The sequence below is a fragment of the Cetorhinus maximus genome, chromosome 5 (genome assembly GCF_964194155.1).
Source record: "Cetorhinus maximus chromosome 5, sCetMax3.hap1.1, whole genome shotgun sequence".
NCBI classification, from domain to species: Eukaryota; Metazoa; Chordata; class Chondrichthyes; order Lamniformes; family Cetorhinidae; genus Cetorhinus; species Cetorhinus maximus.
Genome location: NC_135883.1, coordinates 129,627,265 through 129,641,086, shown reverse-complemented (window position 1 = coordinate 129,641,086; position 13,822 = coordinate 129,627,265). Strand labels below are relative to the sequence as shown.

At 44.9% G+C, this 13,822-nt stretch overlaps 1 protein-coding gene across 2 annotated transcripts in view; it reads left to right on the top strand.

Moving 5' to 3' along the window:
• cyb5r4 (cytochrome b5 reductase 4) overlaps positions 1-4,888 on the top strand; it is a 117,453-nt gene extending 112,565 nt beyond the window's left edge. For both annotated transcript variants that reach the window (XM_078542486.1, XM_078542485.1), the window contains exon 16: positions 4,215-4,888. In XM_078542486.1, coding sequence (XP_078398612.1) covers positions 4,215-4,269 — 55 coding nt within the window. In that variant the 3' untranslated portion in view covers positions 4,270-4,888. The remainder of the gene's footprint in view (positions 1-4,214) is intronic.
• The last annotated feature ends 8,934 nt before the right edge of the window (positions 4,889-13,822 follow it).

The window sequence follows — 13,822 nt, the reverse complement described above, 5'->3', positions numbered from 1 at the left end:
CAATGCCTGGACTGCTCGGGGGGGCGCACTCCAGTACCCCCCAGATTGTGTGTCACTGATAGTGGTTGCATGCTGCGCTCTCCACAATCTTGCGCTGGAAAGGGGTGACGCAGTGGACGATGAAGACGTCGACGCAGTGGCTGCGGCTGCACACAATGAGTCCAGCAGTGAGTCCAAGGATAAGCACACACAGGGAAATGCTGAAGGGGTAGACGCTGACACCTGGGAGGCTTTAATCCAACGAACTCTCAGCTAACGCACCACACTTGGACCACCAGGACAAGCCTGGGCTGTAGGCTCCATGGTCGACACCTAAGTGCAAAATCTGCCAGGTTAGGAACAGTCACTAAGGGCTTTGTTAATAAAGCTGAATGTCCAACTAAGCACTCATTACAGTTTTGGAAACCATTCACATGCAGAAGAAAAGAGGCCCCCTCAGCCATGGTGACATTTCTGAATTAATTCTGTCAAGCAAACCAACTTATTCCAAAAGAAAGAGAATAGTGTTACCAAAGAAAACAAATCAAAAGGACCTCATCTTGGGCCAACAAAAAAGCACCAGCGAGAAACCTGTGGTGTACCTAAGGTGCCTTATGTTTACGTTTCCAGGTGGCTGCGTCTTGGTGCTGCCCCGTCGCTCGGAGTGGCATCTGAGGCAGCCTGCTGACTCTGCTATCCTGTTGGCCTCGATGACCTTGGCGGTCGTCCTCTGGCCCGTGGAGCCAGTGCTGGCCCCGCCTGGGAGGGAGCAGCCAGTTCCACAGCTGGCATCTCCCCAGTCATCGCAGCCTCACTGGACGCTACAGTCGCTGGGAGAGGGGCAGAGGAACTGCCACCCTCATCCGGAGTGCCCTGAGAGGTGCCCGCAGAGACACCGGGCAGCTGCTGCACTGATGTGAGGCCGCCCTGGACCTCCCTGCTCACCGTGGATGGATGGCCACCAAGCTGGGGAAGTTGATGCCCAAGCCACCTCCCACACTGGCACTGACCAGCTAAGGTCAATGCCAATGTGAGGGCTTGCTGGTCAGAGCACATCCCCAGAAAGTCCTGATGGGTCCCCTGGGGGAGCCGCTCCACGAAAGTTGCCACTCTCTCCATGGAGGACGCATGGCGCTTGGACATGTGGCTCATTGCTTCGGCGATCGTCCACGTAGACTCCTCCACCACAGAGACCAAGCCAAACATAGCCTCATGTATCTCCCCCAGATGCTCCCGTACACCCGGCCGCATTTCCTACACCTGCTGCGTCGCGAACGACTCCAGAGGCACATCATCAGGCGCCAACTGAGCATGTGCCTAGTCGCCTGCAGTCCTCCGACTGCTGGTGCCATGGGCAGTCTCTGTCTCTGCCAGCTCCCCCAGCGACTGTGAAGTGCCCTCACCACGGTGCCCCAGGACACTAGCCGATGTTCGAATTCCCACCGAGGTGCTAGTATCTGCACTGGTGCCTGCCTCACAAAAATGGTGTGACGCTGGTGAGACTTCAGGCCCTTCAGGTGTGAGAGGGGGCGCTGCTCTGATGATGCTGGGCATAAATACCTGGCCGTGGCATCCCAGCCTCACCGACACCAGTGGACCAGGGTGCATGGTGCCACTCCAGATCCAGGGCCTCCTGCTCGAAGCGGCTAAGAATTATAATTTGCACCTGGCCACTGCCAGTCCTCGCACGCTGTGCCGCACTATGAGCATTCTTCTCCAGAAAATGAGAGACGAGCATTGATTAGTGAAAATTGCACATGGACTCTCTTCGCACATGGCCCACCCCAACCAGAGTGGGACATATCAGGGCTCCAGAGCCTCCTCACCCCGCTGCTGCCGAACACTCATACAAAGATGCTAGGCCTACTCCACACCCCCCCCGCCTTGGACACATGCTGCCTACATCACATTAGGCACCACACAGTATATCCTTCCGTAGCAAGGAAGCGCAAGCATGTGGAGCGCAGAGGGCAGCAGATGGTTTGTCGCCATGCTACCTGGAAGCTCCCCTCCCAGCACATCATCACCCTGACTTGGACATGTCCTGGAGTTCAAACACAGCGCCTAGGTGCAGCTCCTCCAGGTTGCCCCCACATCAGTCATGTGGGTCTCAGCGTAACATATGCTGTGGGGGCAATACACATCTCTTCATCACCCTCTCAGGCTGATCACAGCATGGGCAGTATCTGCTGGCCCACCCAACAAAGGGCAAATGCCGTCAATGATTCAATGCAGTCACTACACTCAGGCTTGGGGGGGCGGGGTTGGGGGGAGGGCAGCAGGGGGGTAAGCTGACCTGCTGGTTACATGACCAATGCTGACATGGTACTCATCCAGCCAGAGCACAACAAGTCATTGAAGCGCTTGCGATACTGGATCTAGCTGCGCCGCACCACCTCGCGGGAGCTCACCACCTCCGCCACCTCCACCCAGGCAAGTTTCGTCATGTGGGGGGTCCTCCTCCTCCCATCCTGGGGAACCAGCACTTCACGCCGTGCTGCCACCTCCTCGAGGAGGGCAGCAAGGCAGTCATTTGAGAAACGAGGGGCACACTGGCCCCCCCCCGCCCTACCCTCCAGCCTGGCCTGGCCTGTCCCGCTGCCCTACCCTCCAGCCTGGCCTGCTCACCAGAAGCCCTCTGGTGGGCACTTCCACTTGCCATTGTGAGCAGCCTTGCAAAGACTGCCAGCGCTTCTGATAAACAGGCCGCCGGATCGCCATTGGACCCGGTGGACAATGCAATCCCACCGCCTCCCGCTATCCTCAGGAGTCGGGCATTACACCTTAATTGGCCCGCCCGTGTAAAATGGCAGCGTGGGCAGCAAATGAGTCCGAGCCCACATGCGTCCGGTCCCGCTCTGCCCCCCCCCCCCGCCAAACAGAAAATGTAGCCCCAGTTTATCTCTTATTATTGTACTGAGTTAGCCTTTTAGAAAGGTTTTAACTTTTGTATAGGGCAAACTAATCATTTTCAGTACAGAATTGTTTCACACCCTTGAGGTGTCTTTAATACTTTGCCTACCATGAACTTGGGCAGAATTTGTTTTAATTGGTGCAAAAATAACTTTAGTTTCCTTTTCCAGTTTGTCCTAGATTTATTTTCTCAACTCAGTTTTGTATTTTTTCTGGTGTTACTTCTTTGTTGCCTTTAATCTTTTAAAATGTTTGTACTTCTCAAACTCAGTCCAGACTTATGGATGAAGTTTTCCTTCTGTGTAAAATGTTTCTTGAATGGAACTCAGTTAAGTTCCTAGCGAGTAGAGTCGCACAGTAGAAATTTCTCAGCATTTATAATTGGGCCGTAACTTCCGGGGGGTATTCCAAAGATGCACTTGAGAACCCCCACATCAACATTTCCACGGGACTCCCTCCCCCACCCCAACCCAATACCCCTACTACCCCCTCTCGAAGACTCACGATCCCCTACAAAGATGTCCCATCACCACAGGGTTTCCTTTCATGGGATTTCCCACCCACCTCTCCTCCAACCACGGGTTCCCTGACCCCCACCCAGGGGTTTCCTACTCCCCACAAAGGCCCGACTCCTGACTTTCACCGCCTTCCCTCACCTCCCCCATCCCCTGAGGCCCGATTCCTGCACCCCCTCCCCCCCCACAAAAGGCCTGACCCAACCTCCCCCACCCCCCAAATTCCTACCCATTTAGCTCATGCATTTACCTTCTCCTTAGCCTGTCAGGGACCTTTAAACTTGGCTGGACCTTTAACTTACCTAGTTTGCGGCAGATAGTGCCGTAAAAAAGGGGATGTGGCCTCTAAGTTAGGCCCCGGGGATGCACTGAACTGCCCGATCTTGAGTCGGAAAGTTGGGCGAGATCAGATCAAAAAAAATTTCATGCAAGAAAGCAGGAATGGAGTGGCAATCCGATTCTGATGCCACTCCGCGGAGGTTCAGGCCCAATATTTATTGTAAATTAAGAGAAAATACGTCAGTTTCGCTCAGAGAAGCCATTCTAATACCTGGTGTGGAAAATCAGAACTGATAAAGTAGAAAGTGTCCTTCAGGAGTGGAGCAGAATTGGGGAGCTTTTACTCTGCATTACAATGCTGCCCCAAGATGGAGTACTCAATGCTAAAACAATGTGGAAAAGTGTTCCATTCTCCCCATAGCTTCTCTGCTGAAACTAGAGAACTGTTGTCACCTTGTAATGTTTTGATCACTCTAAATAATAGAATATTCACTGTATTAATTGTTCTTACATTGTATCTCCCTACAGCATTTTCAAACAGTTAGGATTTAACAATGGAGAGATTCATGCTTTCAACGGATAACAGCCAATCAGCAACAACCCTGCAACTGTTACGTCATTTTTGATGCAATTACAGAAAACCTGCTGAGCAGGTTCTGTTGAAAACATTTATTAAAATGTTATTGTTAAACATAGCACTGTCCTATGCATAACTCCTGCCTTAGTTTAGGTTTGTGTGCTGCATTTGATACAATTATTCTGAATGTATTCAGTTTTTTAAATGAACTTGCACATATAATTTATACTCAATGATCTGATTGTACACAGTTCAGCATTCTTGAAAGGCTTAAGTTTTTGTCCTGTATTATATTAAATGTGTAAGTAGATTTATATTAATAGTACCTGCAGTAACTGAAGGCTAATATGATGTATTATGATGATGCGATACTCTGTGACCTCAGACAGATTTCTACTGTATTCTAGAAAACTACTGACAACAGTAAGTTATATTTTGTGAATAATTTATGATAGTAATCCCTTACTGAGCCTGGAGTATGCACTGATTTCTATATCTTGTAGTGCAGGCTGTATAAAATGACTCTCAAATGACCTATTCAATTACATTATTTCTTGAAAAATTATAATTTGAACATTTATAATTTTTTTTAAAAGGTACAATAAAATATTTATGCAAACCTGAACAGATTTACCCATTGTTTCCAATATTTCCCACAAAGAAAGAATGAGCACCTTCATGCCGTCAGTTGTATAGTTATGTTTGGAACATAGGATCAGTTGTATTGTAACATGTCGTAACTGAGCGGTAGAGCATCATTTGAGATCTCAACTCCATAAGACATAGGAGCAGAAATTAGGCCATTCGGCCCATCGAGTCTGCTCCGCCATTCAACTCCTCAGATATAAAGTTCTTAATTTAGGCTGTGCCTGCAAAGTGAACACCGTGGGCTGAGGGAAAGATGTGTTTCTCTCATTTAAAAAAAAAGGATAAAATATCATTGAAGGAAGTACATTTTTGTGGTTGGCATTGTAATTCCAAGCCAGTGGGTGAAAAGAGGCAAAACCAGTGCAAGTACAAATGAACCTCCTGTATAACATCGAAACTACTGAATAGGGTGGCTGAATTTTACTTGTTTAGCTCAGCCATGGAGACTCACAGTCACTAATATTAATTGAATCCTTGGGCGAGACTATTTCCTATCAATCCGTGAACACCCATCCCAATATTCTCATAACAAAATCAAAATGTTGCAGATGCTGCAATTCTGAAGTAATACCAAAATACTAAAAAACACTCAGCAGGTTAGGCAGCATCTGTGAAGAGAGAAAATGAGTTAACAAGCAGCAGTTTTGAACTGGGGCTGGGAGTCCAATGTCGGGTGAATTTCTAGGCTCCGACTCTGTGTCATGGTGTTGTAAGAGCTCTGACAAGATTTCTTGGCGATGTCCAATTATTGGCCAGGGAGCCCACTAGCCAGCCAATTAAGTACGGAGTTGGGGTCCTGAGGCTGGAGGGCCAATGGGAGGCTGTCTAGCAATGACGTTTTTTATTAATTAAAAAGACCACAGCTGCCAGGCCATCGTCATGCAGGAGCTACCCCTCACCAATGGCTGCAGCTGTGGCCTGACATCCGTGCTAGGTACCGGTGGGGCGGTGTTCCCAGGTGGAATGCAGCACTGCACCCACACCACCCCCCCTGATCCCAACCTGCTGCTGGGAGACCGCCTGATCCCATGGTCATGTTTCAGTCTCAGTGGGCAAGTTGACTGTAAAATTCCAGACTTCTTCTGCTGAGTGGCCTTAATAGGTGATTTGATTGGCCAATAGGCTACCCCTTGCTTGCTTGGCAGGTCAGTGTGACCCCATTCTCCCCAACTCCGTTCCCCCCCCGCCCCCCCAACCGCCCCCCGCAACTCCCTGTTCTGCCCAGATAAAAAAGGCCCAGAAGTGGAACCATAAGATCATAAGCAATAGGAGCAGGAGTAGATCAAACACCCCTTCGAGCCTGTTCCACTATTCAGTATAGTCATGGCTGATTTTTGGCTTCAACTCCACTCCTGCTCCCCATATCCCTTGATTCCCTAAGACACCAAACAATCAGCACCCCTTTTCTCCTTTAAATTGTTGTGTTCCTTTAAGATTTGGCATTCTTGTGTTTGCCCTGATGAGTACAAAGCAAAAAGCTTCAGCAACATGTCGCCCCTTTCATCAATATTCAATGTAAAATAAATATTTTTTAAAATAAGGAAAAAAGAAAATTGAGAAGTTAATTTTCACTACTTATAATTTAGTAAAACATAATAGGACCGATTTCTCAACTTTGCATCCCCATTTCCAAATAGGGTTGCTTTAAATTGAGTGGGCATTCACTATGGCAACCTGCCATTATATAGATCTGATTCAAAACATAGATTTCATATATGATGTTCCCATGTAAGATATAAATCCCAAATGACATTTGAATGTATGATATAGATTTCATGTATGACATTCTGATGTTGGATACAGATCTCATGTATAATCTATTCTGATAATAGATTTGGATGTCAAATATGATATGTTCTGTTTCAGCATAATTGGTTTAACATGGCTTTATCTTTTTGTACCTTGGAGCCTTTTATGTAGTTCCACCACTAGTGCATTTGCTGTTCTTTCTTTCATTCCACTCTTTACAGAAAATATTGCAGGCGTACATTATAATAATACATAAAAGAGCAAAGGTCACTGGCTTTATTCCCACATGGTTGTGACCACACAAGAATAAAGACTCCATTTGACAATGTACCAGAGGGTCCCTCTGGAGCCTTAAGTTAATGAGAGTCAAAACCTTCAGAAAGGATGAGAGCAGAGAGATGAGGAAACGTTTCTTCAGAGAGAGGTACCTTGCTTTGCCACAGGGACTAGTTGAGGCAGAGACTCGAGCTTCTTTTAAAGGAAAAATGTAGTAAGTATTTACAGGAGAGGAAGGTGCCAAATAATGGGGACAGAACAAAGAAATGGATTACTTTTGGATTTCTTCAGCAAAGACCAGGTACATCTACAATAGACCAAATGTCTTTCTTCTGTGCTGGAAATTTTTATGGTCCTATGATTGCAAAAATAAATTAGAAAATTGAAGAGTTGTGGATCCAACTAGGGATCAGGCTGTTTTGAATCTGGTAATGTGTAATGAGGCAGGTTTAATAAATGATCTCAAATTAAAAGATCCCTTAGGAAACAGTGACCATAACGTGGTAGAATATAGCATTCAGCTTGAGAGTGAGAAACTTGGGCCGGAAACAACCGTGGCAAACTTAAATAAGGGTAATTACAAAGGAATGAGGGCAGAATTGGCTGGAGTGGACTGGGAAAGGAGTTTGGCAGAAAAGATGGTTGATGAATAATGGCGAACCTTAAGAAAATAGTTCATGACTCACAACAAAGATATATCCCAGTGAGTAAGAAGGATTCTAGGAAGGGGATAAACCAACCATGGTTAACCAAGGAAGTTTAGGATAGTATCAAGTTGAAAGGAAAACCATACAATGTGACAAAGATTAGTGGTAAGCCAGAAGATTGGGAAAGTTTTAAAAGCCAACGAAAGATGACCAAAAAAAATAAAGAGTGAGAAAATAAACTTTGAGGCTAAACTAGCAAGTAATATAAAAATGGACAGTAAGAGATTCTTTAAATATATAAAAAGGAAGATAGAGGCCAAAGCGAACATAGGCCCCTTAGAGAATGACACAGGGGAAATAATAATGGAGAACCAGGAAATGGCAGAGGAGTTAAATAAATACTTTATGTCGGTCTGCATGGTAGAAGACACTAATAGCATTCCAAAAATACTGAATAATCAAGGGGCAAAATGGAGGCAGAAATAAATGCAATAATTATCACTAGAAAAAAAGTACTAGGGAAGCTAATGGGGCTAAAGGCTAATAAGTCCCCTAGACCTGATGGGTTGCATCCTAGGATATTAAAGGAAGTAGATACAGAGATAGTGGATACACTGGTAGTAATCTTCCAAGAATCCTTAGATTCTGGAAAAGCCCCAGAGGATAGGAAAGCTGCCAATGTAACACCCTTATTCAAAAAGGGAGAGAGACAAAAAACAGGTAACTATAGACCAGTTAGCTTAACATCTGTCATTGGGAAAATGTTGGAGTCTATTATAAAGGGTGTAATAGCAGAGCATTTAGAAACACATTATATAATCAATCAGAGTCTGCATGGCTTCATGAAGGGGAAATCATGCCTGACAATTTAATTAGAATTCTTTGAGCAGGTAACAAGCAAGATTGATAAAGGGGAACCAGGAGGTGTAATATATTTGGATTTCCAAAAGGCGTTCGAGAAGGTACCACACATAAGGCTACTTAATGAGATAGGAGTCCATGGTGTTGGGGATAGTATATTAGCATGGATAGAGGATTAGCTAACTAATAGAAGACAGAGAGTTGGGATAAGGGGGGCATTTTCAGGATGACAACCTATAACTAGTGGAGTATCAGAGGGATAAGTGCAAGAGCCACAATTATTTATAATATATACTAATGACTTGGATGAGGGAAATGAATGTACTATTGCCAAGTTTGCAGATGCCACAAAAATGGATGGGAAGGAAAGCAGTGAGGATGAGAAAGACTCTACAGAGGTATGTAGACAGGTTAAGCGAGCAGACAAAAACTTGGCAGATGGAATATAATGTGGGAAAATGTGAGGTTATGCACTTTGGCAAGAAGAATATAGGAGCTGAATATTATTTAAATAGAGAAAGGCTGCAGAAAGCTGCAGCACATAGGGATTTGGCGGTCCTCATGCATGAATCACAAAAAGCTAGCATACAAGTTCAGCAGGTAATAGGGAAGGCAAATGGAATGTTGGCCTTTATTTCAAAGGGAATGGAATATAAAAATTGGGAAGCCCTGCTCAAACTATACAACGGACTTGTTAGACCACATCTAGAATACTGTGAACAGTTTTGATCCCCCTCATCTAAGGAAAGATATACTGGCATTGGAGACAACTGAAGGTCTGTAATTCTTTGCTACGGGTATGTGAAGCAGTGGTGCACTGTTGGCGGCTGAGTCGGTGAGAGAGAGTACGTGGAAGACAGCTTGAATGCATGTGGTTACCCAGGGGAGAGGAACATCGGACAGAGAGTTCAAAACCCTGGAGGTGAACCCTTGCAGAAGACATCTGAGAGAAAGCGTCAGTTTGTGAGAAGATTCCAAAGTGAGTTCTTGGAGGGTGGAGATTGGAAACCTTCGTGTGAATGATAGAAGATTATTCATTCAAAATCTGACACTGAAACACATTTCCCAGATTGCCTTCAAATGTAAGTCACAAGTTCAATATTTCAGGAATTTTATATGTCTAAATTGTTAAATTTTAACAATCATATTGTTGTCAATCAGGTTAACGATAACAAATGATTCAGTATAAATCCTATTACCTGAGAAGCTACTCATTGATGCATGAATAAATAACTTACTTCCTTGTCTTCAGAGTTCCCCTTGGGGAAATATATATATCAGCTGCAGAAATGTCACCAGATTCTATTAATGGGATGATTAAAGGGTCAGCAGCAGAAGTTTCAACATGTAAAATGTTTGATCAGATTTCAATTTAATTTCATTTCTCAGCCCTAAAGCCATTTTTTTCTACAATTCCTCAAGAAAAAAGATTGCACGTAATAGTTTCTGTGCTACACTTCAGTTGTGATAGCTGTAAATTTTACTGTGTGTTTGAGTTGACTTCCATTGTAATATAATGTACGGTTGCTGAACTCGAGTAAAATTTGTGTTATGATTCTTAGTCATGGTGAAGTATCAATTTAAATTAGAAAATTGTAAACACAGTAGCTTTGCACCAGGATATGTAGACTTATATATATAGATGAAAAGTTAGATTTCTGGTAGAGTACATTTGCTCTGGAAAAGTTCAAGCTGACAATTGACATGAAACTACTTTTCACATTTTGTAGTTGCAGCATACTCTGAAAAGAAACTTGTTACAGTAAAAGCTGCAACAGTTGATTGACTACCCCTTCCCCCGCTGTGTAACACTACATGGTTCTTAATTATAATGCTGAACTGTAGACTCAGTGCCAAATTCACACTGCTGATCAAAATGCAGCAAAGTGGGAGTAAACTGAATTTAGCTAATTTTGAAACCTTTCAGCTTCAATTTCTCTGTACTCCTATCGAAGGGTCCCTGTGCTATTCACTGAATAAATACATTGCCTGGTGGTGTACTGAGATATACAGACCATGGATGACTAAGTCTTAGCCCACCACAGTCTGTGCTAAGTGGGCTTTTCTCAGCTATAAGCATGCTATGGCTCATCTTAGAGTCCTTGAGTTAGGAGGAGAAAAATCAAGCAAGGTTCCTTCCCCCAATTACTGTAGTCCTGCTGAAAACTAAATGTGTGTCCATCAAGTGAGGACAGAATCAAGTTAGGCATCCAACTCTGACAGTGTTTTGAGGTATATATGTCTAATTTGTGTCAAGGGCGAGGCTTAGGACTGTGGCCATGTATTTGTTTTTCTGGCTTTCTTTCCTTCTCCATTGGCAGCCATATTAAAGTTAAACTACACACTTGAATTTTTAACCTTCCAGAGCTAGTTCAAGTTTTTCCAAACATTCACCATCAACTAGTTCATCACAATGTTCATTAGATTTGACGAAACATTTGCAAATTAAGTGATGAAAGATCTGCTATTTTATTTTCTAAGTAGTCATTACAAAGAGGTTCTGTGAGTTTTGTGGTTTGACCAATCCAACCATCAATAAAGTCATAGGGCAGAATTTAACGAGTCAGCAAGCAGGGGCGGGGCCCGCTCGCCGACGCGTAAAATGATGCGCGGTGACGTCACCGTGCCCAATTTAAATTTTCAGGAAGGCAGAAGTGCAGCAAAATCAGCTGCGCGCCCGCTGACCTGTCAATAGCAAATTGAGGCCATTGACAGGATCAATTAAGCAATTAAAGGACCTGCCCGTCCAACCTTAAGGTTGGTGGGCAGGCCAGGAACCTCGACGGCAACTAGGAAAAACAAGAAACCTCATCCATGGGCGGGATGAGGTTTCATGTAGGCTTTAAAATTTTTAATAAGGATTGTGTAAAAATTATGGACATGTCCCAGCTCATGTGCCATTGTCACATGAGGGGACATGTAAGGGAAATTTTATTTTTCTACTTTTATCTTTTTTACATGTAGAGCCGATCTCCCTGAGGCTAAGTGCAGCCTTAGGGAGATGAGTATGCTCTTTCATGCGCATGCGTGAAAGAGCACACTCTCAATTTTAGGAATCCCCCCCCACCATCCGCACATGGAGCGCATAGCACTTCCCTGCGGACGTCACGCTGGGCAGGCCTTAATTGGCCCGTCCACGTAAAATGGCGCCACGTCTCCGATTGGGGGCGCTGATCGGAAGCGCGCCAGTATGCATCCGCCCGTCAACTTCCCCCCCAACGGGGGTAAAATTCAGCCTATTGTGTTACTTTTGCTTTGATTCAGCATTACAGAGTTGAAAGTGCTAGTGAAGAATTAAAGATCACAAAATCAACCCAGATGAGGAAATGCCATTTTACCCATAATACACCATCCATAGAGAAAGTGAAATGTTCTCTAGGATATTGATCAGAAGTTTGTATTGCAGTTTGAATTCTGATTTGAGGCGCGTTACTTACCCACCTTTCCTCAGGTCCAACATCTCAAGACAAGCTGATTTAGATCATCATCTTTTCATAGCAATGATACAGTTGATGAAGTATGGGATAGAGGAGGGTAAGTTTTCCAAGGTCTTGTGCTATTAGCTGTAGCTCAGAAAATTGACCCTAATATTCCATCTGAAGAAACCAGCACGCTGCCAAATTTTATTTCCAATTCCTAGAAAATCTCTTCTTTTGTTGACTTTTTTTTGTGAACCTGTTTCTCTGTCTCATGAGGAGAATGAAGGCAGAGTACCTTAGTAATGACAACAAGGCAACAAATCAGAGAGATATAGCTATCTACTTGGAAGAAAATGGTTTCTGGAAAAATTAGCCTTTAGGAACTTAATTGCTATGACAATAATGCAGAGTTTAATCTGTAAATGTTACTCTGGTACAGCAAAGGGAAAGACATTAGGTCAATCGTCTGTTATACATCTCTCCATTTTCATTTGCATTGACTTCAATAGAAATTAAAATTGGGCAAAATATATAACGGGCAATTGTATCCATATTCAAAAACAGAATTACCTGGAAAAACTCAGCAGGTCTGGCAGCATCGGTGGAGAAGAAAAGAGTTGACGTTTCGAGTCCTCATGACCCTTCGGCAGAACTGAAGTATAGTTAGGAGAGAGGTGAAATATAAGCTGGTCTAAGGTGGGGGGGCGGGGGAAGAGAGAAGTTGAGGGTGAGGTGGTTGTGGGGACAAGCAAGCAGTGATAGGAGCAGATAATCAAAAGATGTCACAGACTAAAGGATCAAAGAGGTGTTGAAGGTGGTGATATTATCTAAGAAAAGTGCTAATTAAGAATGGATGGCAGGATACTCAAGGTACAGCTCCAGTGGGGGTGGGGTGGAAAGACTAAAAAGGTATTAGTTGTAGATTTAAAAATAATGGAAATAGGTGGGAAAAGAAGAATCTATTTAAATTATTGAAAAAAAAAGGGAGGGGGAAGAAACGGGGTGGGGATGGGGGGAGGGGGAGTTTAAGATCTAAAGTTGTTGAATTCAATATTCAGCCTGGAAGGCTGTAAAGTGCCTAGTCGGAAGATGAGGTGCTGTTCCTCCAGTTTGCGTTGGGCTTCACTGGAACAATGCAGCAAGCCAAGGACAGACATGTGGGCAAGAGAGCAGGGTAGAGTGTTAAAATGGCAAGCGACAGGGAGGTTTGGGTCTTTCTTGCGCACAGACCGCAGGTGTTCTGCAAAGTGGTCGCCCAGTTTGCGTTTGGTCTCTCCAATGTAGAGGAGACCGCATTGGGAGCAACGAATGCAGTAGACTAAGTTAGGGGAAATGCAAGTGAAATGCTGCTTCACTTGAAAGGAGTGTTTGGGCCCTTGGACGGTGAGGAGAGAGGAAGTGAAGGGGCAGGTGTTGCATCTTCTGCATGGGCATGGGGAGGTGCCATAGGTGGGGGTTGAGGAGTAGGGGGTGATGGAGGAGTGGACCAGGGTGTCCCGGAGGGAACGATCTCTACGGAATGCCTTCGGGGGGGGTGAAGGGAAGATGTGTTTGGTGGTGGCATCATGCTGGAGTTGGCGGAAATGGCGGAGGATGATCCTTTGAATGCGGAGGCTGGTGGGTGATAAGTGAGGACAAGGGAGACCCTATCATGTTTCTGGGAGGGAGGAGAAGGCGTGAGGGCGGATGCGCAGGATATGGGCCGGACACGGTTGAGTGACCTGTCAATGACCGTGGGTGGAAAACCTCGGTTAAGGAAGAAGGAGGACATGTCAGAGGAGCTGTTTTTGAAGGTAGCGTCATCAGAACAGATGCGACGGAGGCGAAGGAACTGAGAGAATGGGATGGAGTCTTTACAGGAAGCGGGGTGTGAGGAGCTGTAGTCGAGGTAGCTGTGGGAGTCGGTAGGCTTGTAATGGATATTGGTGGACAGTCTATCATCAGAAATTGAGACAGAGA